At 37.7% G+C, this 14,991-nt stretch overlaps 1 protein-coding gene across 11 annotated transcripts in view; it reads left to right on the top strand.

Moving 5' to 3' along the window:
* COMMD1 (copper metabolism domain containing 1) overlaps nt 1–14,991 on the top strand; it is a 236,083-nt gene that overhangs the window by 146,491 nt on the left and 74,601 nt on the right. For 8 of the 11 annotated variants that reach the window (XR_013831078.1, XR_013831079.1, XR_013831080.1 and 5 more), the window contains one exon: nt 1,829–1,974. The exons of the other annotated variants lie outside the window; for them this stretch is intronic. Coding sequence is in view for 4 of the 8 variants with exons in the window: in XM_079941070.1 (XP_079797196.1) it covers nt 1,829–1,974 (146 nt within the window). In the remaining 4 variants the exon portion in view is untranslated. The remainder of the gene's footprint in view (nt 1–1,828; nt 1,975–14,991) is intronic. 11 annotated transcript variants of the gene reach the window in all.

Genomic DNA, 14,991 nt, shown 5'->3' with positions numbered 1-14,991 from the left:
TCTGCCCCATAGGCAATTGAATTTAAGATGATGGCTATGGAGATACCCAAGGAGAATGAAAGGATAGTCTTCTAAGAAGAAAGGAGAGATTATCAAGGTCTTTGATAGTCTCTGTCTTAACAGCTAGGAAGGTCACTTCATATTTACCTCCTACCTCCTAATTGCCAATAATCAGCGAAAATAACTCAGAAAGTAAGGATATTTAATCATGGGAAAGTTACCAAGAAATGAAATACCTTTCAGAAAGTAATGTTCTGACCTTAGCTCAGAATAGGGAGTAATCACTAAGAAGGCTGTCTGAGGGGGCTTCCCTGGTGGCGCAGTGGTTGAGAATCTGCCTGCTAATGCAGGGGACACGGGTTCGAGCCCTGGTCTGGGAGGATCCCATATGCCACGGAGCAACTAGGCCCATGAGCCACAACTACTGAGCCTGCGTGTCTGGAGCGTGTGCTCCGCAAAAAGAGAGGCCGCGATAGTGAGAGGCCCGTGCACCGCGATGAAGAGCGGCCCCTGCTTGCCACAACTAGAGAAAGCCCTCGCACAGAAACGAAGACCCAACACAGCAAAAATAAATAAACTTTTTATTAAAAAAAAAAGAAGAAGGCTATCTGAGACTTGACATCACTTTTAGGATCCATTTGCTCCAAAGGGTGAGCCCTTTGGGACAATAGAAAGGAAGCAAGGCTTTCAAAACAGTTAATATACCGGAGGTAGGGATTCATTTTGGCCTTAAATGTAGTTACTGTCCCTTTTCTCATCTGCCTTCCTATAAACATTTTGATTAGGCAATAATAGTTGGTATTTGTCCAATGTTTTAAATAAGTTCTTTTATTATGTTGCCTCATTTAAATTTCCTAAAACCCCTACAAAGTGGGATACAATGGATGAAGAACGTCAGGCTCCGGGAGTTTAACTGAATTACCTAAGTTCACATGAATATTAAGTGATAGAATTGGAAGTAGATCCTAGATCTTGAGATTTCTGGTCTTGTGCTGTGTAATTGTATACTGTCTGGGTCTTCATTATCTTCCTATGAATGATCTCATCCTGCTTTTGTATGTGTTACCAAAGGACGGGGCAATGACGCTAAGTCCGTAGCAAGGAGACAGTGATGTGAGAAATGAATTTTACTGAGACAGCCTCTTATAATTTATTCAGTCTTCTTTACCTCCTTGAGTAAACTACCTGGAAAGTGGCTAACGGTTTTCTCAGAACGTCAAAAGTCTTTTTCTTTTTTTTGACCATACCACACGGCTCGTAGGATCTTCGTTCCCTGACCAGGGATTGAACCCAGGCCCTTGTTAGTGAAAGCACAGAGTCCTAACCACTAGACCCTCAGGGAATTCCTGAATGTCAGAAGTCTTGATCTACATCTCTACTGTAGATCAAAAATATTGATCTACATGATCTAGTGAAATTGCCTTTTAAATTGTTTTAATTTATGGCCTTTTTTTCCTGTTAGAATGTTAGCTTCTCAAGGGCAGAGACTCCATCTTGCTTACCACTGAATCCTCAGTGTTTAGAACTATACCTAGCAGAGATAAGACAGTCAATAAGTATCTCATGCCTAATTCACTGACTTAGTGTTTTAATGTCTTTAGAGAACCTGCTGCCCCCAGTCAAATGTTGGTTGTTTTTCTGAAATCCACTTTTTCCTTTAGGTCTGACATGGGTGGTCAGCCCTGTGAAGGAGTGTGGACATTGACCTAGAGCAGCTTGGAGTTGAAACAATTATGTTTATGTGATAAAAGTCTCTGAGTCACATGGCAAATAGGTTTATCTTTGTATACCTTTTCTCTCAATGCTGCTTGTATTTGATCCTTTGTAGCCATCAATACTTTCAAGCCCCTTCAGTTCAGAAGTGTCCTGTGTTGTCTGTCTATACCACGAAGTGGGAGAGGTTGGGAAGCATTGCTTTATTGGATTACAAGCAGAGTCTAAGATTCTGGACTTCAGCAAGAGGTCTTCTACATGGTAAGAGTTTTGTGATAATGCAGGCGAGGGAAATACACAGACATGTTTGTAACAGAGCATCAGCAAGTCTGCTATTTCCGAGAACAGAAAGCACAAAAATCCAGATTCTGAAAGGTTAAAGAAGGGCTTACTGTTTAGTCCTGAGACTTTGCCAGTTTCTTCATGGTTGAGCCTAGCCTTTTCTAATTCCTAATATTTGAATCCATTGGGTGGTCTTGTTTAATAAAGACTACTATTAAGAAGGGAAGAGAGGGCAAATGGTGTGCCTGATCCTTGCAGGGAGAAAAAAAGTATGTTAAGTAACACTGTACTTGGGGCTTGTCATAGCCTGAAGCAGTTGGTGCTGTTTCCCAATGTGAGCTCTTTTTTGTTTCACCAGGACAATGTTAGGTCCCAGGAGTCTTTCACGTGACTGTTTGTCACTATTAAGAGCCAAGTGCCTGTTCTGAAGAAAACAGAGCTGTAGTTAAAGTGTTCAGGAGAACTCCTTTTGAAGTGTCAGGGGACAGGATGTGTGTAACAGGGTAGGAAGAGAGGCTAACATTTATTGAGAGTCTGTTTCACACAAGACAGTGCTGGGTACTTGCATATGTGCTATCTTATTTAATCTTTATAACAGTCCTATAAGATTAATACTATTTTTCCATTTTCTAGATTTGGAAACCAAAACTTAAGAAAATTAGATGACTTTCCCAATGTTACACAGCTTTTAATAGTGGAGCCATATCTAAATCTGAATTGTCTTAACTCTCAAACCAATGATTTTTTCCCCTTCATGATATTGCTTTGGATTCCATGTATGATGATGGAGAAGTCTCATTTCTTGATCTTCCTATAGAGGGAGAGGGAAACAGTATAAAATAGCGGAATTTACATGCATTTACATATTCCTTTCTAACCTTAACTTTCAAAATGTTTTAAATATACTGAACTTTTAAACATAATACTGAGTAAGGTCTTAATGGGTGATGCAGTGGAGTGTCTGAGAAGTACTTTTCTCCCTAAATTTAAAGATGTTTGCAAAAGTATATATTACTTTCTGGAAATTTCCAATTATGAGCCATTAGGTCCTAAAGAACAGAGGTTAATAGTGACCTTCAGGGTATAGCATCATCATTGTCATATGTTTAGACTTAACTCCGGTTGAGAATTCCCATTTCTAAAACAGTTCATTTTAATCTAAGTATTTCTTGAAGGCAGACTCAGACTTAGGGCCTCTGTCCTATAAATGACAGAATTACTGGAAGTTCTGTCTTAAAGTTCATACTATATATTTTTACTCTTCATTGATGAAAATAAAGACTTCGCATTAAAATTTTCTTTTGAGACTTCCCTGGCGGTCCAGTGGTTAGACTTCACGCTTCCACTGCAGGGGCCGTGGATTTGATCCCTGGTCGGGGAGCTAAGATCCCACTGCCATGCGGTACCGTCAAAAGAAAATAGATAAATAAAATAAAATTTTATTTTATCTTTTCATACTACAGATGTAAACCCTCATTTCGGCACAATAATGAGAACCTAATTTTCCGTTTGCTTTGCTAGAGGCCCCTCCTCACAGGTTGAAATGTGGGGCACAGAAATTTACTTGTTTGTTTCATTTTATTTTTCTTCCCCCTAGGGATCATTTGACTTTCATTTGAAGTTCTAATTGACATAGGGGGAAAAACAGAAAAATGGTGAAATATTTGAGATAGTAACATAGAAAAATACCAATTAAATTCGATTCCAAATCTCAAAAGTGGATTTGTATTTCTGTACTTTGAAGAATTGGTTCAGCTACTATAATCTTTTTTTGTTGTTTTGTTTTAATCTCTGACATAGAGTGATTTAACATAAATAGAATAATTTTATCGGTGTCTTCTAAGAGAAGGTGGGGAGAATGAGATTATTGTACTAAAACAATAGATTGGAAATGCTCTGCACACAAGCTCCCTTGCCCTCTTGCTATGGGCAAGGGAATTACGGAAATGAAGTAAGAATGGTATGTTAACTGTGGGCTTCCAGATTTTTCAGTGTTATTGTTGAAGATTAAAATTTGACTATAAGAAAATTGCTTGATTTGGCTGTTCTCTTTTTTCTTAGAACTGACAGTAATGAGTTGACAGGAAGGGATAGGCTTTGCACCTGAGCTCCTGACCCTGCTTTTAGTCACGGTATTCTCCCCTAAACAAGTTCACATTCTTGGCAGCTCTAACCTGGAGTCAATAGAGATGCTGCTTAATCAACCAATATTATTTTAATGTTGCTGGGGTATGAGATACTGTGGTAAAATCAGAGAATGTAAGATACAGTTTACCCCACCCCATCTGTGGTAAGTTGCCTTGGATGCAGTATCTCATTAATTCTTCACAGCAACCCTATCCCTTAAATCTGTTAAAAATCATCATTTTACAGATTAGGAATTTAAAACTTAGCCAGCCACACAGCTAGAAATAGTGAAGTTTTAATTTAGGTTTGGATTTAGGCTTGTATGACTTCAGAACCCATGTTCACTAATCACTGGGGGTAGGAACTAGGGAATAGATAGGCATTTGCACGTATATAGAATCTCATTATGAGGAAACATCAGACAAACCCAAGTTACCATTCTGTAAAATAACTAACATATTCTTCAAAAATGTCAAGATCAAGAAACACAAGACAGGTTGACTGAGAAACTATTCTAGATTAAAGGAGACTAAAGATGCATGACATCTAAATGCAATCAATGTGTGATTGTGGGTTTGATTTGGAAGCAGGAAAAAAAAACTTCATAAAGGACATTACTGAGGTATTTGATAAAATTTGAATGTAGACTGGGTTAGATAGTAGTGTTTATCAATATTATATAACCGTGACTATATACGAAAATGTCTTGTCTTTAGGAAATATACACTAAAATTTTTAGGATGAAAGGGCATGACATTCCCTATTTACTCTCACGTGGTTGTGAGAGAGAGGGAATGACAAAGAAAATGTGGCAAAGTATAAATAATTGAATAAATGGTGAATCTGGGGAAAGAGTATAGGAGAGTCATATTTTTGTCATTTTTTTGTATACTTGAAATGATGTAATGAAAATTTTTAAATGCCTTATATTCTATAAATGTGGCTAAAATTCTTCAGAAACCTTCAAAACACAACTGGGGCCAGGAGATGAGGACCATATTCTATTCATGCTTCCTCCATTGGCAAAGAACTTGCCCAACCAAGTTGAGGAGGTAAACATAGACTGTTATTTTGAAGAGGAAACATAAGTCATACTGTCAAGATGTTTTTCTTATGTCTCCTTTGGGGACATACCTCTCTTTTCTTCAAAATAGTTCATTGTTTTCGCTGATATTTTTGTCCCATTTCTTTGGCCCCTCTTAGATAGTTCATATTTCTGACTTACTGACATAATCTTGGATAGAGTGCTAAATGTGTTCTTTTTAACAAAAGAATAAACTACAAAGTAGAGTAAACACTATTTTTACTAATTATTTATGTTCGTTTATTTTTATCTTTAACAGTGTATATGCCGTCTACATTCTCTCAGTTTTAGGTGGTTTTTAGTCAAGCCTTGATTACATATGAGTGAACTATGCTGTTTCGGGCATTATCAGGGGCATGCTTTTCCTTCAGCCCACCCAGTCCTGTTTACCCTTGCCTTGGCCAGAGAACAGATGTGGGCAAAATATGAAGGATGTTAAAGGTTTAAACTCATAATTTAATATATTTTTCTCTTTTTCCCAATACTTTTTCATTCGCTTTCCTTTTTAAAAAAATTGAGATATGACATATAACATTATATCAGTTTCAGATGTACAACATAATGATTTATTTTTATATATTGCAAAATGATCATATTTATCTTTTTGTTTTCCGAAAGGGCTTTTAAATGCTGATGTGATTTTTTTCAAGATGAATAATTTGGTGTTCCTGGGTTAGATAACAAGGCAGAACTGGGAATTCCTTCTGATTATAGATGGAAAGAACTCCAGGGTTAAGCAGGTATTTTGGTTCTACTGGCTGTGATCTGGGAGAAGGAGTCTCAGTCAAGGAGGTCCACACATTAGTCAATAGAACAACAAAAGCAAATGTCACCTCCCACTTCTGGTGATCGGGACAAGTAACTATATATACTGTTGAATCCTCCCTCCCTCCCCCTGCCGCCACACACACACAGAAAGAGAGAGGGACTAAAAGGCCATCTTGCTTCAGAATAAGAACTCAGTCTCTTTATAATATGTCTCTGCATAGTAACTTTGGGTTATCGTACTATCAACACTGGCTTTCCTTTGAGTCTGTTAAAGTTAACTTAATCATAGATCATAGACTAACTTTCACATGTGGGTACTTAGTGACTATAAATAATGGTGTTTATGTTATTATATATGAATGTGAGTCAGGATTGTGCAATGGTTAAGTGCTTGGACTCTGAAGCCAGACAGACCTGGGTTTAAAACTGGCTCTGCCACTTATTACCTGTGTGGCCTTAAACAAGTTGCTCATCTTTCCTTATCTGTAAAATGGGATAAAGTTCTCCTCACCAATGTGAAATAATACATGTAAAGCACTTAGTGTTATGCCTGGCATTTTTTTATATCTTTGATAAATGTTAGCCATTGTTAGTTATCATTGCTATTAATATTATTATCATTAGTGTAATATCAGTATCCGCTTACATTTGCTAATGTGTTCAGATTTATCACACTTTTCCCATAATCTCTCCTACTCCTGCCTTCCAGGCTGACTTCTTTTTAATTGAGACATTTCATTTTTTAGGTGTTTCATTTTCCCCCAGGGTTCAGAGATGATCCTTGTATCCCCCTCAATCTCTTCTATTCCCTCCACTACTTCCAAAGCCTGCTGAATGAATGGTGACAAAGTAAGAAATTCTCTTTCTTCACCAGTTAGGACCTGACTACCTGTTCTGTCTTTTGCAAAGGGCTGAACTTTTAATCCTAGTTTCTAGAACTGTGGGCAATATTAAGCAAATGAGGCCTTACTTTCTTTTCCTCCATAAATTGGATCAGAAGTATATCAAAACCCATAAAATCCATTGCATTATCTGACGAAGTCTTCCTGCTGAATATAGCTAAAAAGATGTGATTTGGGGTCAGATGGACAAAGTCTGTCACTTCTACAGTTGTTCGAAGTACCTTACCTTTGGCTTGGTCTCTACTTAGTTACAGGGTCGTTCTAAGGATCAGATGAGGTAGGTCATGCATGTGAAAGGGCTTTCTAAACTGTAAAACACCATGTTAATATGATGGATGATTATTGTGTATGAACAAAGGCCCCAGCAACCTATGTGATGCCAGAATTCAACCCTAGACAATAAAGATGCAATCTCCTCTCTTTCTGCCACCTCCAGAAGTTTTCAGTAAGCTATTTGAGCTAGAGAGGCTAGTGACTAACTTCATGCAGTGACCACAAATCCTTTCTTCTTCCCTCATCCCCATATTCTCTTACAGAATGTTACGCCAGATTCTGAGTCAGTCTTCAGAGCTGGACTTTGGGATACAGCGTGGCAAGCAAGGTACTTAATAGGATCTAGGAGTGAGGATTAGGAAAGATTTCTTTTGTGCCATTTTCCAACCCCCTTCCTGGCAGCCCCTATTGATTAAATGACATTTCAAAGTTGAGTTCAGTAAGGATGAGGCCAGATATGGCTTCTGCCAAACTGGGCTGGCAGATCTGAGCAGTCAGCAGATAGCTTGTGTGTGTGTGTGTGTGTTTCTTGTTTCTGGATTATTAGAAATTCTTTTCTGTACGATATGAACAGCAAACCTAGACTCGTGTGAGATCATCATCATCATCATCATAACCGCACTTAGGGGATGCCTGATAACACAGTACACTCCAAGCACTGGGGATTATTATGAACTGAATTGTGTCCCCGACAAATTCAAATGTTAAAATGAAGGTTCCAACGTCCAGTGCCTCAGAGTGTTACTGTATTTGGAGTTAGTTGGAAATCCGACAAAATTAATCCCCATTCTCCACAACATTGCCAAAAAAAAAAAAAAAAAAAATTCATCCAAAACAACTTCTCCCTAAATCAGCGTTTTCTGAATTCAAAAGTCCTCTTATCCTTAGTCATTTCAGCCTTTGCCCTCCTTACATAAAGAAGGGCCAAGGGAAATGCTGCTTTATGACTATGCCTATTTCTGCTTAATTGTACTATCATGAATGACTTAAAAGGAACCACATTGAGAAAGCTGGGAATAGATAGATGGTGCTATTGGCAGAGCAATGGCATTGGCCTCTAATTAGACGTCCTCTAGTTGTCTTCTTCCCCTGCCAAGGATTTTGTCATTCATTGCCACACTCTTGTCTTTTTATTGGACATATTAAGGTGTTTCCCCCATTTTAATCTCTAGGTTATCAAGAACCCCTTAGAAAGCAAGTGCCATTGCATACTTTGTTCCTGCCTAGCTAATGGTATTGCCTAAATGAGCTACTCTGGATAAGGTGGGGTTTTTTGTTTGTTTTTGTTTTTTAATCTTCTCTATTCCTTTCATGTAAATATATTTTAGTTTGTTTGTCAAAGTTGTTTGCAAATGAGTTTGCTCTGGAATGTACCTCATCAGGAATGATGAAGGGCCCCAATGTGAACTTCAAACTAAAATTAGCAACACTCTTTCTCATGTGCTAAAGAGTTTTGTCATTTGGTTTCTCTAAAATTTAAGTGAAATTTCTCCTTCCTTCAGCGTGATTTGCCTTTTCAGCTGTCTAGCAGTTGTTGCTCTGATTCTTTGTCCATTGTCACGTGGAAACTAGTTCTACTTAGCCAAAATTCTGTATTATTTCCTAAAGATCAAAACACAGCACCTAAAACTAGTTTTTTACCCAAATATTTTTCAGCCACAGTTTTTCAAAATACAGAAAATCTTAACAGCTGAATATTAAATCCAGCTGAAAATGAAAAGTTGTAAAATGAAGTAGAGCACAATATTTTGTAGAAATCAGCCAGTGATCTAATTGTATTGAGCTTTTAGTGTTTACATAACTTGGCTCCATTTTATTTTCCTTTTTGGGTATTTCTAAAATACTAAATGTGTAAGTCTTGATGCTTATATAAATCAGTACAAAATCGGGTATTTCTAATTAGTTCCCATTCTACTCTGTTAAATCTACACTAATCAGGTTTGAAAGTGTCCATATTGAGGGTCAGATGTAGGTGTTAGTGGGCAATGGATTGAATCAAAGAGCTGGGAATTCTGGGCTTCATGTAAGTGGGGCTCTGGGTTTCTTTTGGTTTGAGTGGTAAAATGAAGATTGATGTGGTACCTTTACCTTTCACTATACACTGAAGAGGAGCAGATATGTGTCAGCCTGCTTTGAAATCTTTGGAGGAAGAAGAATAGTGATAGTCTTGGTTTAGCAGTACAGAATTTGGCCAATGAAAGAACCACTCATTCTTGCAAGGTCAAAACTATTTTCTCCCTTTCAGAAACAAGTCAGGTTGCCTGGGCCAAAAATACATTTTCCTTTTGACCACACATTGGCAGGACAAGCATGTCCAGTTTTCTTCTAGGTCATAGCTCTAGATTTTTTCCAGCTAAGAAATATTCAACCAAAAGAATCTCAGGGTCCTGTTCTTGGCCTATTCCCACTTTCTCTCTTCTTAGAAATTCAAACAACTTTAAGTGGACAGTGTTCTTGGGATCTCGTTGCCTTGTTGGGTCACAGGCCCTGAGCCTGCAGATGAAAATGAAAGCACCCCAGCAGAAGGATGTGTGTGTGTTTGTGTGTGTGTAAATTCAGCCTTTGGATTTCATTGAGATTGTCTTGCTAATGCCCCTTTATAAGGTTCACTAGATTTTCCTGGTGCCTAGTGACCCGGGTGATCAGGTGATTAGAAAGGCACGGAGAGTATGGATCTGGGATCTGACTAGCTTAAGATACTTCATCTATGGATCTGTGCATCTGATATGGGTTATGTGATACGGAGAAGGATTTGCCTTTGGTATTTTCCTACTTTTATGTTTTATGCCCTACCTATTCATCCCATTTCCCCCAGTCCCTCTTAATAGTAGGTACCCTATGATTTAGGGCAGGCTACTTGGGTTCATCCTTTCTGGAGGAAGATAAATCTCTTGATTTAAGTTGTAGAAAGCTGTTAATGACTTTTTTGTATTACCTCTCCTGGGAGTATTTCTGTTTTAAAGACATTATCTAGGCTGAGAACAGTAGTCCTGGTTACTAAAGGAAGGGAAATATTTGGGATAAGAACTTTCTGGCTTAAATTGCTACCATATGGGTATGATTTTCAAAAGTAGTTATGTGAAGTCACAGTTAAAGTTCCTCTAATTTCCTTTTCTATAAAACTTTTTGCAGAGCTGCTGTGATTTAGTCATACTAACCAGTTTAAATTTCACTTCCTTTTCCCATCTTGTAGAAATACTTAAAAGATGGACCAAAAAGGAGGAGGAAGTCAAGCAGCAGAGACCCAGATAATAGGTTTCTGAATAATGAAGATCTGATGTTATTTTATTTAAAATTTTGCCACTTTATATAAAACCTGTGTGCGCCACTTGGAAAGTTGAAGTTCGGTGCCTCAGATTTGTTTAGCAGTAACTTATATCTGTGGTAGATCTGAAACTCCCTGGATACCTAATGTCTGTTTTCTCCCTTGAGTTTCTAGTTAGCTGATTAAAAATTCATGTTTTCTCATAAAGTTTATCTTTTAATGTAATAAGAATTTGTGAGAGTGGGGACTTTTTAATTTTTTTAAGCACTTTAAACTCCTATTGTCAGGTTGTCCTCACAAAAGTGTTTTGAAATGCCTGAATGACATCACCAGAAAACTCAGTAATTGTTATCCAGTGATGGTTAATGCTTTTATACTACACTGGTAATACTCTCTCTTCTTCTAGGAGATTGCAGGAATATGAATAAATACTTCCTCTAGAAGCTGCTCCAGCTCTGAAAGTACCATGTCTTAGTCCCACATATGGTCTTAGCACATTATGGACATCTGTCGAGTTTTGGGGTGAATCATTTTAATTTAGTTGCTTGGTCATTAAGTTTCAGTCGTAGCTTCCAAAAGAGTCTGATTTTAGTATTTTGGGATCTTCAGTAGCATAATTTGCTTCGTGATTTACAGTATAATTTTTTTTTCCCTTTTGGAAAATTGCTTTATCATGCTTTTTACACAGTAGATGTAGGACCTGTCAGCTATTATATTTGAAATGAGGATTTCCTCAGGATTAAAAATGGCCTGAGTAAGGACCATTGGTTGTAATTATGTATTGCTAAAAATGTTCGTTGAAAGATTAAAAAACATAAATCACAAGTTTTCTTTTGGAAAGTATTGTTTTAAGCTACAGCATAAGCTATCCATTGCTTTAGATATAGGGTATAAGAACAGGTTGTAGAGATGAGGCCATGTGTCTGGTGTCAAGACCCCTGATGCAAATTCTTCATGAAATGTCATCTTACACGGTTGTTGTTACTATTATTCTTTTTCTTCTTTTTTAATATCAAAATGCTGTTATAATTTTAATATCAAATGATGATAGAAAAAATTAAATACTGGTTCTGGTTCATACTATCATATTTATCACTTAGAGGGCAGCCTTTCTGCCAACTTAGTCATGATAAAAATTCTTGCTGTGCTCATCTTTGGAGTTTGTATTTGGTGATTATGTACTTTCACAGTCTGAAGAAGCTCCTGTTTATACTGAAATAGTGATTGAGGCCAGAAGTAAAGTAGGAAGTAAAGAAATGATACCCTTACGTAGAAAATACTGGAAATGGCAGAGGAGAAGGAGTTGGGGGTAAGAGAATAAATGTCCTGACCTCTGTCTTCTCTTGTCAGAACCCAACTGTAAGCCAGAGAACAAAGGAATGACAATCTTATAGGACCTGGAACAAGGCAGAGAAAGGTGGAGAATAGCTATGAAAAGACAAGTGGAGAATAATCAGCACGGTTTTCAGGGAACTATAACATTTTAATTTTGGATAAGTGGTCCCTTATGAAGTAACTTGGAGGATTCTTTGCCACAGAGAAGCTATTTTGAGGTCTCCTGAAAGAGTTAGGAGCAGTATTGGTATAATCCTGAGAAAGCTGCAGAAAGTATGGGATTGAGTGGCGAACACAGATTTACTCATGAAGCTGTTTTAAACTTTTCTTGTGGGCAATGTTCAAAGCCTTTGGGTATCTTATTTATTATGTAATTGATCTTCAGGACACTATTGCCAATTTTGACCTTTGCCATACATTCTCTTTCTCTCTCCAGAAGACACAGAGTGGCAGAGCTGCAGCTCAGAGGGTTAATTTAAATTTAGGAAAGGACAGCCCAAACAGAGGGATAGACTTCATGGCTAAAAGTTTGTGCTCAGCCAAGAGTCCCTTTGTGTCAATAAATGAAGCCAAAAGAAGAATTGGAATAGCCTTATGAAAGCTGGTCACCTGTATGTGGCCTTCTGAATCAGTATTGGTTAGTAGGATCCTAAGGCATCCTTTCGCACTCTCATCCTCCATCCCCCAACTTTAGAATTTTTAAGAGGCCACAACATGTTAGAATTTGCCAAAGTTGTATTCTAATGCTAAATATGACCAATAATTTGGGGATAAAGCTTTATGGAAACTGCATGGGAAATAATACAGAAGATAGGCTATAAGATTTCTATTTTTTCTTATGTTCAGTTTATTCTAAATGGTTCTATTTAGGTATTTATTAAGTCATAGTCCTTTTTATTTTCTATCTTTAGCATTTTGTCACTGTAGTATTGTTTTGCCAAAGAATTGGTCAGGGTATGCTTCTGGACCTAGATAAGGAAGTCATTTAAATGGACAGTACACACAGAGAGGTTATTTAATAGTATGTAGATGGAGAAACCAAACATTTGCTTAATAACAGCCTTCAAATTTTATATAAAATAATAATCAATTATACTCTCTGACCCTGTTGGGAAACAAGTTTAAGCAAAACCATTAAAGATTTAGGTTTGACAAGTAAGAATTTCCTGAAGAATGTCAGAGTGGTTACCTGGGAAAGGAGTTCCTTAGGAACATGTAAGATGTCCTTCCCTAGAAGTCATTAAAAGCTAGCTAGGAAAAAAAAAAAAAAAAAAGCTAGCTAGGTTTTTTGTTGTTGTTAGTTTGGAGAGGGTGGCCTCTCAAAGGTCTCTTCTTAGGATTTTATGAATGTTTAGCTTTTGTACTTGGAAAGAATATTTGAATATTTTACCTTTGCTTTCTTTTCTAATTTGGAATAGTTACTTAAACCCTTGAATTTAGTACACTGCCATACTCACTGTGATCACAAAGTACATATTCTTAATAATGATGCACCTGCTTATTCACCTGATAACCATTTTCTGGCTCTATCCCATGATGTATCTGAACTCTGCTAAGAAGCAGGTTCTAACTCTTGACTCAGATATTTAAGTACAGGAATTTAGTCTTATCATCGCTCAGTATGACCAGATCAAGATGGGTGACTTTGAGAAAAAAATCAAGTGTTTCAGATTGCTCTTGTACTTTCTGCGTCTGGCTTGAAAAGCATCACCTGCATTTCTAAAGATATTTTCAAGTGTTTTAGATGTATTTTCTGTAGGGCACCCCAGCCAAATGCAAAATTTGAACAAAGCTCCACCTGTTAAGCCCCAGTTTAAAGGCCCCTGAATTCCTGATTAAAAAAAAAAAAAAAAAAAAAATATATATATATATATATATATATATTTCTTTTTTTTTTTTGGCGGTACGCGGGCCTCTCACTGCTGTGGCCTCTCCCGTTGCGGAGCACAGGCTCCGGACGCGCAGGCTCAGCGGCCATGGCTCACGGGCCCAGCCGCTCCGCGGCATGTGGGATCTTCCCGGACCGGGGCACGAACCCGTGTCCCCTACGTCGGCAGGCGGACTCTCAACCACTGCGCCACCAGGGAAGCCCCTGATAAAATATTTTGATGACATAACTAGATGAAGCTAGGCCTTGATAATATAGTTTCAGGTAAACTGTTTCTTCAAGAGTAATGTATGGTTACATGTGTCTTTCTAAGACTGTTAGTGTGCATTGTTTCCAGGGGAGAGAGTTGAAGGTTGGGAGTGTGTGGAAAATATTTGTTTAACTTTGGACTCTGTTTAACCTGCTTTTTCTCTCTAGTATTTGATTCCCCTTAAAAGTAAACCAAGCTTCATTAATACTTAGAGGTCCAATCAAAGATAATTTGAATACTGAAACTTATAACCAATTAATGACCTTCAGTCAAAAAAGACCCTGGCTATTTATTAATAAACTTTGCTCAGATTTTCCTATCTCTATGCACATCGTCCTTGATAGGCTCTTCCCATATAAATGGAAATCGAGGTGATTTATTATTGTAACTGACTGTATCTCACTGAGGTGAAACATGGATTACATCATCTTTTCTGCCAGTTTCCTAAATATATATGTTAGACTCTGGTAATTATTAGTTTCTAGACCATTGTTCCAAAGGCCAAATATTTTTAAATGTTTTAAAGTTGGGCTAAAGAGCTCAATAAAACTGAATGAAGAATAAGAGGCTTTCAAATCTGAGACCTGTTCTTAATTTAGCCAAGTGAAGTACCTAATTTGCCATATATTTGCTCTTATTTCCAAAAGGAGATAACCCTGCCTGTAGCTCAAACACAGGAGCATCTTTCTTTTTTTTAATTGGTTTTTGCTTTCGACTAAATGAAAACCTGGCAGTTTCTAAGCTCACATATGAGACTATACCCCTTTCCTATTTAAATACATGTTTGAGGAAAAAGTTCCTTGTAGCCAGGGAAAGCTGCCTTTCCTCCCTTTGAAAGACTCTCATCTGAGAGGCCCCTTCTTCCCCCTCTGTACTTGTTTCTCCTGGGTGATGTTCAGTGCCATAAGTATAGACACAGCACAGCAGCTCACCAACAGCAAAGGTACTTTTACAAAGTCAGATCCTGAAGGTTCTTCTAGCTGATGACAGAGTGACTCCCTCCCTCTGAAGATGCTCATTGGTCTTCCTTTGCCTGCCACTTTGAATGGGGGTGGGGAATGCCATGTATTTAGAAAGGAAAATATAGAGAAAAGAACATTGATC

Source organism: Stenella coeruleoalba (genome assembly GCF_951394435.1).
Source record: "Stenella coeruleoalba genome assembly, chromosome: 13".
NCBI classification, from domain to species: domain Eukaryota; kingdom Metazoa; phylum Chordata; class Mammalia; order Artiodactyla; family Delphinidae; genus Stenella; species Stenella coeruleoalba.
This window is presented reverse-complemented; position numbering and strand designations above follow the sequence as displayed.